This window comes from Sciurus vulgaris, assembly GCF_902686455.1.
Source record: "Sciurus vulgaris genome assembly, chromosome: 8".
Taxonomy (NCBI): Eukaryota; Metazoa; Chordata; class Mammalia; order Rodentia; family Sciuridae; genus Sciurus; species Sciurus vulgaris.
Genome location: NC_136468.1, coordinates 26480263 through 26498568, shown reverse-complemented (window position 1 = coordinate 26498568; position 18306 = coordinate 26480263). Strand labels below are relative to the sequence as shown.

General features: G+C 37.2%; 1 protein-coding gene across 3 annotated transcripts in view; it reads right to left on the bottom strand.

Moving 5' to 3' along the window:
• The window catches only part of ZNF800 (zinc finger protein 800), a 46415-nt gene extending 35826 nt beyond the window's left edge, over positions 1-10589 (bottom strand). For 2 of the 3 annotated variants that reach the window (XM_079151644.1, XM_079151646.1), the window contains exons 1-3: positions 9965-10109; positions 9390-9508; positions 3794-3889 (exon numbers count right to left, since the gene is read on the bottom strand). In XM_079151644.1, the coding sequence (XP_079007770.1) occupies positions 3794-3889; positions 9390-9450 (157 nt within the window). In that variant the 5' untranslated portion in view covers positions 9451-9508; positions 9965-10109. Of the gene's footprint in view, positions 1-3793; positions 3890-9389; positions 9509-9964; positions 10110-10453 lie in introns of those variants that run through there. The other variant, XM_079151645.1, reaches the window with a different exon arrangement.
• Between the last annotated feature and the right edge of the window lie 7717 nt (positions 10590-18306).

Below are 18306 nucleotides of genomic sequence, written 5' to 3'. Positions count from 1 at the left end.
TATAACATGACACTCTACTATGCATCTCTCATAAACCATACTTCCATCCTAAGATTTTATGTACAGAGTCAGAACTGAGGCATTATCATTCAGTCATAGCTTATACCAAGTGTAATTAAAATGGCTTCAAGTAAAAGAATAAAAATAAAAAACACTTCAAAGAAGTTAAATGACCAAACCTAAAAAAACTTCTCTCTTCACACCAAAACAAAAATCTAAATAACAGACACAACATTTAGACAGTAACAGTGGCACTAGCAAGCATCACACAAAGTTAATTCTTGTTTTTCACTATCATACTATGAAAGTTACAATTTATTCCTAAGAATCAAAAAAATATATATATATAGTTCTAGGAGGGAGTTCACTGCACAGGTAGTCTAGTATATTCTACAATACTATATAATCTTTTTTCTACAATGTTATTTATTATTTCTCTTTGCATATCTCAAGAATTTAAATAGAAGATGCCAACTTCTTATTAAAGACCAAAATGAGTCCCTTTCTTTTCCTCCCATTTTTCTATTTCTAATCTTATAACATCCCACAGCTCTTTCACCTCTATCAGATAACTAAGAGTTTAAGAAAGAATACTCCCTGGGTTCAATTCCCAGCACCACAAAAAAAAAAAAAAAGAGAGAGAGAGAAAGAAAGAATACTAAATACAATTACATCAATTTAATAAACACCTAAAAGATACAAGTACCTAAAAGCAGTATACCTTTTTTTGTTACTTAAATTTTGTTTGGGTTTTGAGAAGTTAAAGAGGAAGAAAAATAAACAAAAAATTTACAGATAAGAGAGAAATTTGAAGACACCAAAATCAAATATGTGATCCTAGAAGGAATAAGGCAAACTCCACAAAAAAAAAAAAAAATAGAGTAAACAACATGTTTCGACACAGACAACCACCAGGGATTTCATCTGTAACAACAAAACAGGCCATCTTCTAAAAATATGAGGTTATCTATCTCTGGGCTAATATCAAACAACAATCAAATCTACTGTCAATAACGCAAAGGTACACAGGAGTGTGCAGTCTGCTACCATTTGTATTGGGAAGAAAATAAGGGATATGTGCTTGTATGTGCATAAAAGGTCCCTGGCAGAAGACACATAAACCATGCAGCAGTAACTGCTTGAGCAAAGAGGAACTGGGGGACAAAATAGTGAAGAAACTTACTTTTTGCTCTATATCCTTCTTTTTTTTTTTTTTCACCTATAGGCACATAATACTTATTCCCAAAAGAAAAATCTATTTAAATTAATTTACAAACCAAGCAGTCATAAATAAAATTATATCAGAGATGAAGAATAATTTTATAATTTAAAGCCAGGAAATGTGTCCAAAACAAAAGCTGAAAACTAAGGCAAAGAGAAAAGGTTAAAACTGGTCAAATGGTATAATACACATGGGCTTGGTGGACCTTAAAAATGAGTCAACTCCTTCCTCAGACAGAAACTTTTATGAACCTTCTAGCTAGGGCTGGAATTTAATACCAGCTCATGGACAGCCCAGTGTAAGCAGAAGCTGAACACTCAAATGGTGATGATTCAGTAAATGAAGATAACTGTATGAGTTTGAAGATAAAGGTAACTATCCTAACACATTACCACTACCTAACCTGACTTGGCCTCTGAAGGTTAACAAGAACAAAAGCATGGATTTCTGAGCTCTATCTTCAAATATCTGGCAAAGACACATATCAACACCAGAACAGTTCTTTAAGTGCAATGTGTGTAACCTAGTTGTAATGGAAAGAGCCTAGAAAATGAGTCACTGAGGGTGTGCTTGGAAGTAGATTGGGACGAGAGGAACTAACCGTCTTCAAGGTTAGGAGGGATTTAGTCCCTAAGTTACATGGCCCAAACTTTAAGCTTTAGTCAACCTTGACTTAAATACCTTTGTTATGGGATACAATTAAGAAATAATTCTTTTTAAATCCCAAATTAGTTTTTCTGTACCATTCAGTGTATTTCTAAATTATCTTTAAATTAAACTACTGATTATTTAAAGAATTAAAATTATGTTTTCAGAATTTGCCTACATAAAAAATAACTCAAAGGTAAATTTGCTGGGGTCATTTTTAAAAGAACACATTTCAAAAGATAAACATAAACAGCTTTGGAATGATACAATTTCAGTCCCTGTTCTTTAGCTTACATAGTAAAGAAATGGCAAATAGAAAATAGGTATAATCACAGTACAATAAGAAAATAATTTTATCTTTTAATATTTATCTTCTAAGATTAAAACACATGGATTTTGAGTACAGAATCTGGTTGAAAAGGGTTTTTTAAACAAGATAAAGCATTTTTGTGAATTAACCAATTCTAACTTTTCAAATAACACTACAATAAGCTAAAGCAGTATAAATAACCTTTAATAAGAAATATTCCAAAAGAAAAAAACCTTTGGAAAGAAATATTACTAAATGGGAAAAGTTATTACATGGTATAAGAACAAAAAAAAATTTTATCTTTGTTTAAAATTAGCAAAAATAAATCATTCTTCTATTATGCCAGAAATATAAATATTGTCCCTAACAGGTAAATTTTCATTTAAATTGTTATTAATTACAGAAAAATTTGACTCATAATTTATTTCTGATAACCAAAGACAATTATCAGAAGTTTAAAAAACTCTAAAATAGGTTAACACATCTAACATTTAATTCAGCAAAAATTCAGTGTACACAGAATACAAAAAAGGCAAAATCACAAGGACTATAGATGAAAAAGAAATGTGTCTTGAAAAGTCAAGGAAAATAATTTCCTCTAGATTAAGGGACAACCTATTTTTTAGAATCCTCAAGTAAAGAACATATTTGCTTTTCCCTTATACATTTTAAAAACAAGCACCTAAAAAAAAAATTCTCATCAATAGAAAACCAACAGTTACACATAAATTTGTTGCATTCAATCTCAGAACTTTTTCATGAAGCTTGTAAGCTTTAAAATGATGACAAGAAAAATAAATAAATAAAATGATGACCAGATATTCTAATTCTTTAGGTGTCCACTAGTTAGGTGCCCATCAGTTGTGTCTATTTGCTTGTTCTTGTTTGAACAGTCTGTGATGTCAGAGAAACCAGATTTATAAAAAGGTGGACAAGGGGATTATGAGAATCACAACAACCCAGGACATTACTGATAGCACAAGAGTGCTAACAGTTCTCAACCATTTATATGTAGTAACACCTATTTTGAAGAAATGAATTGCAACTGTAAAAATGTTTATCCTACAGCCAATTCTTATAATAATCTAATGGAAGATATCAGGGTTGGAATATGTCTTTCTTTTTTTCCAACTATCCTGTGCTCTATTAAAGCTACTGAAAAATCCAGAAACTACAGAATTTGGCAGAAGGTGAGTCACACAAACAGAGATGATAAGGTAATTCATCTAGAATAAGTTGACATCTCAGAGATTCTGAGTAATCTACTATACCAAAGCTTTGGAAAACCCAGAAAATTTTAATACCTTTTCTTAATTTATAAACATGAGAAAAGATAACAATGGATCTTTAAAAGGAGAAGCACTTTACCAGCAAATATGCCACATAACAGATTTCTTTAAACTATACTAATCTATTTTAAAATTAATATATACTATATAGTAATAAAATTTCTATATCAATATTGATTCATCTATTTTAAAATATAACATTAAAAGTATCCTATAAAGAAAACTAACACATCCATCTTATGTTTTTTAATTACGTATTAAGATTTCTAGATAGTTTTTAACTACTATGTAAAGACTCAAAAATACATCCTAAAACATTCATACCTGATCGAAAGCATTCAATTATTTGTTGAATACCAGATTTGGATGTCTGTAGTGGCTGCTGTAACAAAGGAGGATCTCCAGGTTCCAGGATATAAACTACATGGAAGACAAATACCCACCCCAATCCCCACAAAAAAAGGGTTATTTAAATCATTTACTATTGAAGTAAAACAAGTTTGCTACAATTATATTAATGAAAATCATATCTGCATATATTTTATACACACACAAATCATCATCATCATCATCATCATCTTTATAAGGCAAAGTGAAACAATGTACAGAAAAAGCAAATAATTCTCAGAGGCTAAATTAAGGCTACATAAGGCTGGACATTAGTTTTAAATTAGATTTCTTACTATTTTGGTATCATTTGGTGCACATGCTATATGTTTGCCTTTTTATTCCCATTAAAGAGGAATCACTATGTTTATCAAAAATTATAAGGCAATAGTGGCTTTTAGCTACACCCAATAAAGCATTCCAAAAGCCTTTGGATAATCTGGTATATCTCTCTGGACAATTATAATAGCAAAACTAAAAACCTACTGTCTTAAGAAGTAACTGAACAAGTGCACAAAGATGGATTTACAAAAATGTTTTCCCCTGAACCATTCTACAACACTGTATAAAGTAAGAGAAATTTCAAACAACTTTTTAAAAAGTCTCTCAATAGGGATGAGATGAAACTATGAAACTTTCAGAATCTTCACAACTATCGAAAAGCATGAGCTGTACTGACATCGAAGGACATCAATAATTATTAAGCAACAAAAACAGGATATAGACTATGATCCAATTTACATTAAGACATATTTAAATATGCAGAAAAACATAAATGTAACATATATTTGTGTGTATATTGAAACTAATATGAACAGAAAAATAGTCCTGAACAAAATTTAGCAAAGTTTCTGTCAGGGGTGGGCTTATAGGAATGATGTTCACTTTCTGCCTCACACCTCACTGTTACTTCAGAGCCTGGGCTTTTAGAAATGGTATGTTTTAGAAGTAACACATTTTTACACAAGTAAAAATAATTTTTCCATTTTAAAATAAAAATTTTCGGGCTGGGGTTGTGGCTCAGCAGTGGAGCGCCTACCTCGCACACGTGAGGCACTGGGTCAATCCTCAGCACCACATGAAAATATATTAAAAAATAAAGGTATTGTGTCCATCTACAACTAAAAATATTTTAAAAATTAAAATTAAAAAAATAAAAATTTCATTTTTATATACGGTGATCCTATATCACCTGTACTTTCCAAGATTCTTAGATTAGTGGTATAAATACATAATTAATTATGGTAATATCAAGCAAGGTAGCTGAAACTACAACTGATGGGCACCTAACTAGTGGACACTTTCCATTAGTTATCAAACAGAGAGGCTGTGGTAGAGAAAGATGAATCATTTTAATTATCTCTTTTAAAACATGGTTCAATGTTCTACTCAAGTATTACCATCATAACCCAAGACCATTGCTTGGTGTGGGGAAATAAAAAGGGTAACTTCAATAATTTGTGCTACCACTGCTTCAGGGCTCAGGCTTGGAAAGCAATTAGCTTTTTGATAAAGGGGCTGATGCCTGCTGTGCTATGCATATAGAAGGAGCCTTAGATGTGTCAAATTAAGTGCTCAGAGTACACAGGAGGGACTAAGTCATTTCATTAAGCAAAATTTTTCCAAATTTTAAAAGAAATTTCAGGAGTATTTTAAATGAATTAAAAACATATACTCACACAACTCATTTTGAGAACATCTGACACTGGCAATAACTGCAATTGTAAAGAACCTAAGATACACATCTGGACTGCCTGCATTTTTATTCTTGTTCTGCCATTCACTAGATACAACTAGAACAAATTAAACTCTGATTTCTTTCACTTCTCTAAAATGGGGACAATGAAAACATCTAAATCACAGGACTGTGTCAAAATTAAATAAACTAATGCAAGTAAACTGCTTAAAACAGAGGCTGGAATATATTGTGTTCAATAAACATTCTATCATCTTTATGACGTACAAATCAACAGCTCACCTGACACCAAAAACTGAAAAGTCTTTTTACAAAATCTAATTAGAGGTCAACCTCTTAGACAAACAATAGCAGTCTATAAATTGATAATACTGTCTTATTTGAATTCAATGGTTCTATTTCCAGTGCCTGTTCATTATAGCAATGATAACTGTTTATAAAATAATTTATAGAATATTAATTATAAAAGAAAGGGTGAAAACCCTCCCAATGTAAAGAACAAAATAGTTCAAGGTCTGACTCTACAGGCTTCAACAATTCTAGAATTAGAGAATGAAAACAAACAAAAACAAATGGGTATTGTAGGGATATGAGGGAAAAACAAGACACTTCGCCTTACAGCCCCCTTTCCTCATTCAAGTATATGCTTCAGAAAATCATCTATAATACACTAACTCCCACTTCCACATGACAATACCTGATTTTAAAGCTAGAACAAAGTTTCCTACCCCTCTCCCTCAGATCACTAATACCACCAAAACACATATTCATCCTGAGACAACATTCAAAATAAGCTAGGGTTAACCTAGCTCTGCCTGAATGTATCCACTTGGAAATCACATCTGTAGAGAGCCCAATATCAAAAACAATTCTTTCTTCATTTAAAAAAAGCACGCTCAGCTCTAGAGACTTTTATAGATTAAAATGTCTATAAAGTTCCTCTTAAATATCCTATCATTCTTCCCATTCTTCCCACTCAGGCCTATTCAGGTTACAACCATTTAACCTAAAAGAAAAAATAAGAGCAATAACAAAAAACTGCCTCCAACCCAAAAGCCCAAACCCTCAGAGCATCTTTTCAGATAGCCTGCCAGGAACAAACTCCCCACAATATAACATCCACTTCTGTCTCCTACATTAAAATGCTCCTTAAAGATGCTTCTAATTATGTCTGGGATTTGCTTACAAATAATAGGGGGTGGGAAGCAGTTGGAAAGTAGAGAAAGGAAGTGTGGGACAATAGAATATATAGATGAAAAGGATTGTGTAAGTATTGATAACTGATGGAGAGGTGTGATAGTTACAACAGATTCCTTACAAATTATATTTTGAAGGTTTAAAATTTCTATTTTAAAAAATTCTTAAAACATAACTAAGAAAATACTTCGCATACACTGACAGGTTTGTAATACCACACTCACTATAAACTGACCCATTCCATCAAGGCACGATGATCTCCTCAGGAATACTGCTCTCATCTGAGGAGTCACCCACTATTCATAATCCAAATGAGGACAGACTGCTCAAAAGAGCCAGTTAAAGAATTTCTCAAACATCTTGTCATCTTCCATCGGAGGACATCCTTTTAAACACTATCACAACATAATATATTTCTTTCAATCCTGGAAACATCCTCCCATTTAGCAAACACTTTCCCCTGAAATAATGATAATGAACTACCCTGTAAGTAAACAAACTTCAAGCTTTCCATTGAACTAAATCCTCAGAAAGTATTTGATTCTAGCTAGAAAGCAAAGAAACAATAACTACTTTTAATCTGATGTCTGAGTATTAAACTACATGAAAAATATTTCTGGGAAAATAAAGATGGAATTTTTAAACTATGTAATTTCTCTAACTTCCTGTTAAAAGAAGACAAAAAAGCAAAAATAGTTCAATATACATTAAAAAGTTAAATTTCAGAAAACATTTCTTATGACATTAAAATCCTCTAGTATAAACATCAATTATCAGAATCATATTAAGTAAGGCATGTTCACAGATTATCTTATTTACTTGTTTTCAACCATCTCTTCCCACTCAAAATTTTGTGAGGAGCCCAGCAGTAGCATATGCCTGTACTCCCAGTTCCCAGGAGACTGAGGCAGGATGATCACTAGTTCAAGCCAGCCTGAGCAACAAACGCACTGAGATCCTGTCTCAAAATAAAATAAAAAGTCTGGGGTGTAACTCAGTGGTAAGAGTACCTGCTTAAGCATGCAAGGACCAGGGTTCAATCCCAGTACTAAAAAAAAATTTTATGAAGGACCTTATATCTTATTCACCATTTATAACCTCATTGCACTAGAGAGCACGTAGCACCTAATAGGTGTTCAATAATAACTTATTAAAGAAATGAATGAGCAAACACGAGGCTGGAGTTGTAGTTCAGTGGTAGGGCGCTTGCCTAACATGTGTGAATCACTGAGTTCAGTTCTCAGCACTGCATATAAATAAATTAATTAAAATAAAGGTCCACTGAATGAGAAAACACTTCTTCCTAAATAAGATAATTTCATTAATTTAACTTAAATGACTTGAGGTGTTCTCAGAAATAAACTAGAATAAAAGGTCAGTGGAAAACAAGTATAAAAGGTATTCACATTCTTAAACTTCATAACTAGAAAACAGCATTCGATTCCATAAAACATAAGCAACCAACATAGCTTCGAATACAAAAAAACAGGCAGTGTGAAAGGATATGGTCAGAGGCAGTTGAACAGAAACTGGATCACATCCTGGGATTACCTGCTTTATTGTAACAGGTCAATTATTACTGATCCCAACAAAGTAGACATAAGGCCATAGTACAAATTTTATTCTCATGTGCAGCAAATTGTTTTTGAAAATGGAAATTCTTCCCCTTTAGCATTGCCATTTATCTCCATCAGAATATTATTTAAAATGAACTTACTGCAATGAAACTCAGTACATAAGTGCAGTTACTCCAAAAAAAAAAAAAAGCAAGCAAAAGTAAAAAAAAAAAAAAAAAAAAAAAAAAAAATCTAGTAACTTCTAACTTCAAAATAATGATAAACACCTGCCTTTGAACTAGAATAGAATCATCTTTATTTGGTTTAGTGACAGCATGCACTTGATTTCCTTTTAAGCTGCACCTCAATGTCACAAAGCACATCAAAGTTATAACCAGAACTGACAATGGTTTATATACCACATCTATCAAATTAACGTTTGTTAATTCTTCATGAAACTCCAAAAAACCTTTCATTTTATAAGTTAAACTAAAAAACAGTTCCACTTAATAAAATATCTTAGAATACTTAACGTATTCTATCTAAAATATCTGGACTTTTTTTTAAATACAGTAAGCTTTTTATAAAATATTTTTTAAAAATTAACAAAACCTGATTCAGCAAGTTCAACCGACCATCTTTAACCCAACTACATTCATTTTTTTTGACAATTCTTTGATGAAAATGCATGAGAAACTTAATTTTTTAAGTTTAAATGAAATAATTTTCACAAAGATAAACGCTAGTATTCTACTACCTATCTTTTCCTTTATCTTCAGTTTTAAACATTCACAGAGCATAAGGGTAACACCGCTGGCTGCCTTCAAAGAACGGAAAAAGGACTGAGTGATCTTGTGGAAATGATTGAAGGTGACACTTGCAGTACTTTCTTTAAGGGATTGAGCAGGGGAGACCTCTTGTTTGTACAAGCTTTTAGCTTCATAACTGGTTTCTTACTGGGGAAAATTATAGCCTATTTTACTTAGGAATGACTTTTGGGGAAGAGGAAAGAAAACTAGAAGGAACCAGAAGGCAGAGTGGCTCTGACGGAGGGCAAAGTCACTGGGACAGAAAAGGGACACACCTGGTTCACAGCATCCGTGATGATGGTGGTCAGTTTGACAGTATTTGTCCCTCAAAGGCATTTTCAGTGGGTGCGACCTACTTTCCTTTCACTGCAAGAAGCTCTTCATTGCGCCTTGGCTGTGGAAAGAGACACAAACCCGTCACTCACCCTGAACTTCCTGGGGGCTCTTGCTGCCCTTCCAGATATGTTCCCATCACCCGACCTCGGCTTGCCCTCCAACCACCCACACCTTCTTCTCGGAAAGGAAGCGGACCGACGCCCGAACCCGTCTCCAGCCCGAAGTCCCCGCACAGGTTCATCGCCCTACCCGGAAACGCAGACTCGCGCGCGCAGCGCGGCGCGGCGCAAGGAGAAGGCCTGGCCCGCTGCGCGGGCGGCGGCGGCCTCGCCGTCCCGGGCGGGCGGGCGCGCGGAGAGGGTGGCGCGGGGCGCGGCGGACACCGCCGGGCTCCCGGCCGGCCGAGGTGCGGCCCCCGCCGGAGGCCAGTCCACGCCGCCCCCTCCTGCCACGCGCGCGCGTTGGGGTCTCCCTGGCGCAGCCCAGGTGTCCAAACCAAGTGTGCCCAACTTACTTAACTCCTGGGGCGGGCGGGCGGCCGGCGGGCAGGCGGAAAGAAGGTAGGGTGGCCAGGCGGCCGCGGGGACAGCCTGGCGGGGAGGCGGCTGCGGGCCCCACCTGGCGCAGTCGCAGCGGACCACGCCGAGGGGTTCGGGCCGACGCGCTCCCAAAGAGTCCCCGCCGGCGCTGACGCGGAAGCGCCACAGCTCACCACGTCCCTCCGCGGGCCGAGGAGGCGGCGGCGGCGGCTCACGGCGTCCCTCCGCGCTGTGGGGCCGAAGGGCTGGCGGCGCGCGGGCGCGGGCAGTTGACAGGAGGAACCGCCCGGCAGCAGCGCTGCCGCCACCACCGAAGGAGCCGGAACCGGAGCGGGCAAGACTCGAAGCGTCCCTCGCCGGGGCAACGGCTGCCGCCGCAGCCCGGCTCCCCTCAGCGCCGCTCCACCTGCAACGGTCCCTCAGGCTTTTGGAGAGGGGCGGGGAAGGACGGGGGTTACCCCCACCTTGGGCCTTTCTGGTAGCAGCAGTTGTTTCAGGAAACTTTATTAAGTCAGTCCTTCTCTTTCTGTCTCCCCCTCCCCGGAGAGTCCGAGCTACCGCCGCGGAGCGGGTAGGAGGGGGAAGCAGAGACTCTCCGGCAGCGACGGGGAGCGACTGACTGACCCCGGACGGAGATGGGGCGAGGGCAGGAAGTGACAAGCTCACGGAGTGGGTGGGGGGAGTGTGGCCGGCACGCCCGGCCGCGCCGCGCGCATGCGCCCGGCCGGCGCCCCCGCCTGTGGGGAGGTGTCGCGCCTCCCGCCCCAGCCGGGCCGGTTGGGGGGTGGAGGCCGGGTGGCTGGCGCTGGGGCCGCGGCGGGGATGTCCGGCCCGCTGCTCGCGCGCGCGTCCTCCCGCCGGCCGACCCAGAGCCGAAACCCCGCTCTGCGCGCGCCAGGAGGTGTGAGGCCCGAGGTGCCAGTCCGCGCCGCGCCAGGGCATTGACTGCTTTGCAGCCAAACTTTTGCACTCGCAGTCCTCTGAGAGGAACCGACTCCGGGAGGGTTGGAAAAGCACGGCTAGAAAACTGTAGGAAAGGGGTTGACAGATAAGTGAGCTGTGGGTAGTGGTGGTCCGAAAAAGCTGTCGGTGCGTTTATACATGGCTAAAGTCGAACTTTGTGGGGTTTTTTCCCTAACCAACAACTTTGAAACTCTGCCTCCTGGAACTTAGCGGGGCGGGTCTTCATCAGGCTATTGGGGGAGAAACAGTCGATAGGCAGTAGATCGGTATTTATTCCAGGAGCGCTGTTGTTAAAACCAGAAAAAGTGAAGTTGGGTCACGTGGGCAGTACGCACTTTCCCTCCTCTTCAGTGCGGGCATCCTGCTCGGAAAATCTCCGAAGATCGCCATCGTCTGTCAAATCTGCAAACCCGGGGCTGCTTCAAGGGAGCTAGGGAAGCCCGGCTGCCCGTTTCTCCCCAACTCCGAGAAACAAACTTTTGCCCTGTCAGGAAATATTTAGGAGAAAAAAGAGCATCCGCCTAGTTTATCACCACCCTTATCAACATCACTAAAACCCTTCGTAGTTGCCTAACTTAAGCTGCCAGTTTTCAGGGATCTGAAAAAGTTTAGTACGGTAGGCTGTCTGTGTTTGGGAAGAGAAAAAAAAAGTGATCGAAAAAAATGATCCACTTTCAAAATCCAAAAGAAAGCTTGTCGATTGATAGATTTGTTACTGTAAAGATGTTGGGTGGAGCTTTTGTGTAAGTCTTAGAGGATGGTAACAGCTCAATTATGGGAGTACCAGAATGGGGTAGAAAAATGATCTATATACACACCAACCAGTCACGTAATTATCTGTCCCGTGGTCAAGAAGCATCACCCATTACCCGAAATATAATGAGTGTCACAGATTATAAAGTGATGTGCAATAAATTATGCCATTTCTACGTGATGGTGTCATGCAGCCAATAAAACATATTTTGCTTACAGTTGAATAGAAAATATTTACTACAAAAATGAGTATTTTTTTTGAAATGTTACACCTTAACAGTAGGCTCTAACAGTAGAATTACACGTGGTGTTTATTTTCTTTATGCTTTTGTATACTTTGCAAAATTTCTAAAACATATAAGACTTCTGCAAAAAAAAAAGTTAGAAGTCAATTAGGCTGCAATAATATGAAAGTGGTATAGAATAATAAAGCATAACAATAAGAACAAAATTAAATATACATCTTGAGTGACACTATGCAGTAAAAACAAATGAAACAAAAATATCCACATTAGAGGTATTTGTATGGTAAAATGTGAGGCATATTATCATTTTCAAAAGATATTTTTCTACTTTTGCATAAGGGTATTTATCACAAGTTAGAAAACAAACATTTTCTAACTGTAAATTCTCATAAGCCTTAAAAGACTTTATTTCAGAGAAATGAGTTATAAATGTTTGCTGACCAGGTATGAGTTTTATTTGAGTAAATGCTGTGTCATAAATATTGAAATTCAAAGTGGTCATTACTAGAGGTCCCCAGAATTGCTTGCTAACATAAGTTTTAGACAATCTCTTAAAAATTAGAATTAGAGACAAGATTGAAATGTGCATTTGGATAAAACAAATATTAAACACTGATTCATAGAATTTAAAAGATGAAAAGAAACTATGGAATTTATCTAGTAAACCTTATTTTATACCTGAGAAAACACTCAGAAAATATATGATGTGCTGAAAGTCAGTAATAGAACTGGGTCCAGGACCTGGTCAGCTCCTTACTATCCTATAATGACAATACTAATATCTGAAGTGTACCAAGTAGTTTATATGTTTTAAGCTCAGGTATTAATTCATTTAGTCCTACAAATCCAACAAGGTTTTGTTATTCTTCCATTCCACAGATGGGGAAACTGATATAAAGAGATTAGATAACTTCTCAAGGTTGCAACTGATAGGCTGCTGAACCAGCATTTGAACCCAAGCTCTTGGCTCTGGAACCTGCTAACAACCATTATGCTATATTCCTTCTCTGTGTTACCTTCATTAAGCCATACCTGTTTGATGTGCATATATATTTATCCACGTATATACATACATATACATATGTGTATGTGTGTGGATATAATTGCTGCATAACAAATCACCCATAATTAGTGACTTAATTAGTGACTTTGGGGTTACATTGTATGTGAAACATGAACCAGTAGAACCTACCAATGGTGAAAGGCATTATATATTAAAATACTGTGTGCCAAGCTCATGAAGTGGAAATGAGGTTGCTAAATCATAAGAACTCATTTGAAATTCACAGGGTTCTAGAGTTGAAGGGGCCTAGGACATCATCTAGACTTATCACCCTGCCTCTGAGAAAGTGCACAAACCATCCCAGAAAAATCTGCCTTCCTTTTCATTATTCACTGCAGTAATCTAAGTAACCATTATTATAGCATTACTTTTTGATCCTTAAAAGTCTGGAATTACTTCCTAATGATTAACCTATATCTACTTTATAATTCAAAGTTATTGCCTCTTATTCTCAAGGTGAGAGAATACTATCCTCAGCACATACTCCTGCATATATATCTATGTGTATATTCGTGTATATATGTAATTGCTGCATAACAAACCACCCATAATTAGTGACTTAAAGCCTTTGAATGTGCTCTCAATTCTTAGATCAGTAATTTGGACTAGCCTTGTCTGGAGTCACTCACGCAGCTGCTGGAGTCATCTGGAGCTTGACTGGGTACACTCATGGCTGGCAGCTGGTGTTGACTGTTGACTGGACCTCTCTTTGTAGCCTTTCATCTTCAAGGAGAATGGCCTGGGCTTCCTCATGTGGCAACATGCCAGCCCATTAGAGTGGAAGCTGCAAGACCTCTTGAGGCTCTGAGCTCGGAAGTTACATGACATCACATCCACCCCATTCTTGTAGTCAAGGCAGGTAAAAAGACAGTCATAGATTCAGAAACTGGGGAGATAGACTCCTCCCTCTTGGTGAGAAAAGCAGCAAAGTCACATTCAAAGGAGTACACATTCAGGAATGGAAGGAGCTATTTGTGATGATCTTCACATATAATCTATCACAATATATAATTACCTCAAGAATAACTTTTTAGAACTAATTTTTTTAATGCTCAGTGATGCCTTTAAGAATAGCAAAACAAATACTAGTCAAATATGTTCTTTAAATTGACATTGGGTCAATTTAGTAACCTGAAGATAAACTTTGGTGATTCTTTAACTTTCCTAACTGGTCTTGTTTTTATCCATCATTACTTTCTTTAAGATCCATTCTTAGTTTCCCATTTGTTCTAAACAGATCCCATTAAAACAGAGTAACAATCCAATATTAAATAGAACCAATTATAGTTCTCATTAGGACCTATGTACTCTGGTACAGATTTTGCTAGCTTTGATTAAAAAGTGACATTTTACAGTACATAAGTAAATCTACAATTATGTGCAAATCTATGTTCCACAATAGAGAATGAAAATTCAGAAAGAGACAAATTGATTTAGGAGAACAGATATTAAACTGTTGATATGTTATCAATTATATAGAATTTAACACCTGGGTACAAACAACATGAGATGAAAAAAAGAAGGTAATACTTTCTCTAAAATGCTTATTTTAAGGAAGAAAAAGAGTAGGTTATAACTGGGTATGTTATGTTTAAGATATGAGGTATCCCCCAAAAGCTCAAGTGTGATACAATACAAATAAGTTCAGAGGTGAGATTATTGGATTATGAGTGCGTTAACATAATCAGTGCATTAATCCCCTGATAGGGATTAACTGGGTGGTAACTAAACAGGTCGGATGTGGCTGGAGGAGATGGGTTATTGGGAGTGGGCCTTTGGGGTATATATTTTTTATCCGATGAGCAGAGCTTGCTCTCTGCTTCCTGGTGTGATGTTCCCAGCTGCTTTTCTCTGCCAAACCCATGTGTTGTTCCTCTTCTTTAGCCCAGAGCAATGGAGACCACCATCTATGGACTGAGACCTCTGAAACCATGAGCTCCCAAATAAATTTTTCCTCCTCTAAAATTGTTCCTGTTGGGACTTTTGGTTTCAGCATCAAAATATTGACTAAAACAGGATGTTTTCCCTGGAGATAAGTTGTTTATTGGGAACCCCCTGACATGGCCTTGTCTACTCCATTCATGGTACTAAAGGCATTCTTAAATCCTGCTGGCCAGGTGACACTGTGATGCATGGATGCTTCATGCTGTTTTGTGGGCACCAAACCATACCTTACAGGCAGGTCTTTCATTCTAATGTATTTCGTAAAGCATTTAAATGAATTTTACAGAAAAAAAAAGTCTTAATAGAATAGAACTTTTTCATAAGTCTGTATTGTAATTTAAAAATAGCTAATGATAAATCTGTCACTGAATTCAGACAACATATTAAGTGCTATGTATGTTTCATCAAAGCCATATGAAGATCCTGGGTTAGATGTATTATTATGTTTCACAAACAAGAAAACAGTGTCTGGGTTAGAATTTTACCCTAGATCTGAGTTCAGAACCTGTGCAGCAAGTTACATATACTCTGATGATTTCTAAAATTTTATCTCCAGCTCAGATCTGCCCCTGGAGCCCTAAGTTATATTTCTAACTACCCATGAGACAGACCATCTGAATATCCCCAGGCATCTTAAAATAAGCAGGACCAAAACTGAATTTATCTTTTCACCAAACCTGTTCCTCCTCCTCCATATTTTAATAACAGCGTTGCTATCTGCTCAGGTGCTGCAGGTGGAAGCTTTGGAGTTAGAGGAGCACATGCAAAGATGCAAAGCAATGAAAATTACCTGTATCCAAGGTTTCTTTTCTTGCTCATCCTTGACATTGAAACTAGAACCCTAAAATATTGATTCCACCAATAAAACAGTTTTCTCTCTCAATTCGCACTATCAATCTTGTAGTCCCAATCTTCATCTCTGAACCACTGAAGTAACCACTTCCAGAGTCACTCTACCTCCTATCTCTGTTTCACTCTAATATCCCACAATATCAATATACTTAAATCCAAACAAATCTGATATTACTGTATAACTCAAAAATCCCCTTTGACTGCCAGCTGCATACATGAATAAGCCAAATTTTAACAAGGAGCCTTAGTAAAAAGTTGTTTTGGGATCTGAAGTTTTTCACAAAACTCATAATTTTGTGATTCTAAGCAAGTAAGACCCTCTCTTGAGCCTCAGTTGTCTCAACTGTAAAACACTTTCAGGGTTGTGAGAGATAATTAATGAAGAAAGCACCCGGGAGGACCTAGAACACAGTACACAATATGCTGTGAACACACTGGACTTTTTACCCTTTGCAGAAACCAACAAAGCAAAGGATTAAACTGGGTGGGGAGGGAATGTGGAACCCTAGGGAGTTTCAGAGGAAGATGATAGAGGTGTTGATTATATAGGTATATTGTTTTGTTTAAATTGTACCACTAACATTTTTTCAATAAATGCACACTTAACTTTAAAAGGGGAGTGGATATGGTCGAAAGTACTGAAGATACAAGAATGGCAGGATGTCGATAATAGTTGAAGCTATATGATAAATACTGGAAGATTCATAACACTTCTGCTTATTTTGTATATTTAAATTTTTCTGTAAGATAAAAAATATTAAAATATGTTCAACCTTATTAATAAAATTGCAAATTAAGACCACAATGAGATATCACTACATGACCATACAATGGCTAAAATTAAAAAAATGACTGCAAATGCTGATTTGGAATGCCCAGTGAGAAGATGTGGAATAATAGCTATACTCATAAATAGCAATGTATAAGAGTATACATTGGAACAATGATTTTGGAAAATTTTTTGACATTACCTACTAAATTTGAAAATGTCCCTATATTAGTCCCCAAAGAACAAGAGTCTTAACTGCAACTTTATTCATGATATCCAAAAACTAACAACAATTTAAATGTCCATTGACAGAATGGATAAGTAAATTATGGTAAATTAATATATTGAGTATTATTAATGAAAATGAAAGAATTCCAGCTACGTATGACAGCAGGTGAATCAAACAATATAGAATGAAAAAATTCAAACAAAATATGTAGAGACTGATTCCATACATGCACTATAGTATTCCACAAAACTAAGCAGTTGTTATCTTTGTAGAGAAGGAAATTGCAGTAACTGATTAGAAAAGAGCATAAGGAAGGTTTCTGGGCTTCAATTGCTATGTAATGTTCTATGTGTATGCAGTACACACATCTCTTGCAGTAAATCATTGAGCTGTCACTTTTGATTGTGCATTTTTCTGTATGTATGTTTTAAATAGTCAGACATGGTGGTGCCCACCTGTAATCCCAGTGACTGGGGAGGCTGAGGTAGGAGGGTGTCAAGTTCAAAGCCAGCCTCCACAACCTAGGCCCAGTCTCAAAATAAAAAGGACGGGGACGTATCTCAGTCCATACACACACACACACACTATTCAGTGTTTATAAATGCATTTCTAAATAAGAAAGACCAAGTCAGAATAGTGACTTTTGTGTAAAGTGGTATATCACTGAAAGGCAGACTATGATTAGGTAAAAGTGTATCCTATAAACTCTAAAGCGACTATTAAAATAATAGAACAGTGGTTATCTTTGGAGGAAGAAGAGTGTTAGAAAATAGTACTGAATGGTGAAGTGCTGATTTTAAGGTTACTGGCTCTTTTGTAGATTTTTATGTCGATTATTACATATATATTTGCTTTAAATAATTCAGTAAACTGACAGTTATGTTTTAGGTATTTTTATGAATATATATTTCACAATTAAAATATTTAAAATAGCTGAACTAGGTTTGAATGCTTCTAAACTATCTCTGGCATAAAACTAGAAACAATTACTGAACTTTTGTTCCTTTACAAGGCTTCGTTCCTTTACAAATGCTGTTTCTCATGCCTGCAAATATCCTCCCCTTCTATTTGGAAAACTCACTTCACCCTTCAAGACCCACTTTCAGTAACACCTCTGTGAAACCAGCTCCTATGGAAAATTAATTGCTCCTTCCTCCCACCCCTGTAAGTACATCATTCTGATTAACAGTCTAACTTTCCCATTACACTGAATTCCTCAAAACCCAGACCATAATTTACTCCTCTCTCTGGCCATCATCTAGCCCATTACCTGGCACATAATAGGCAATCCTTAAGTTTCCGGTTGGGTGTGGGTGCATGACTTTCCATTTCTATTGGACAAAAGAACTATTGGTAACAGTCATTCTTTGTCATAAACACAAGAAAAAATTTAGTGGGGAAAAATCAACTTTAGTGGTTTGATTTAGTTAGATCCTGAATCTAATATGACACTCATTTTTATGTAATGAACAACTATATAAAGACAAAGGAATCACCTA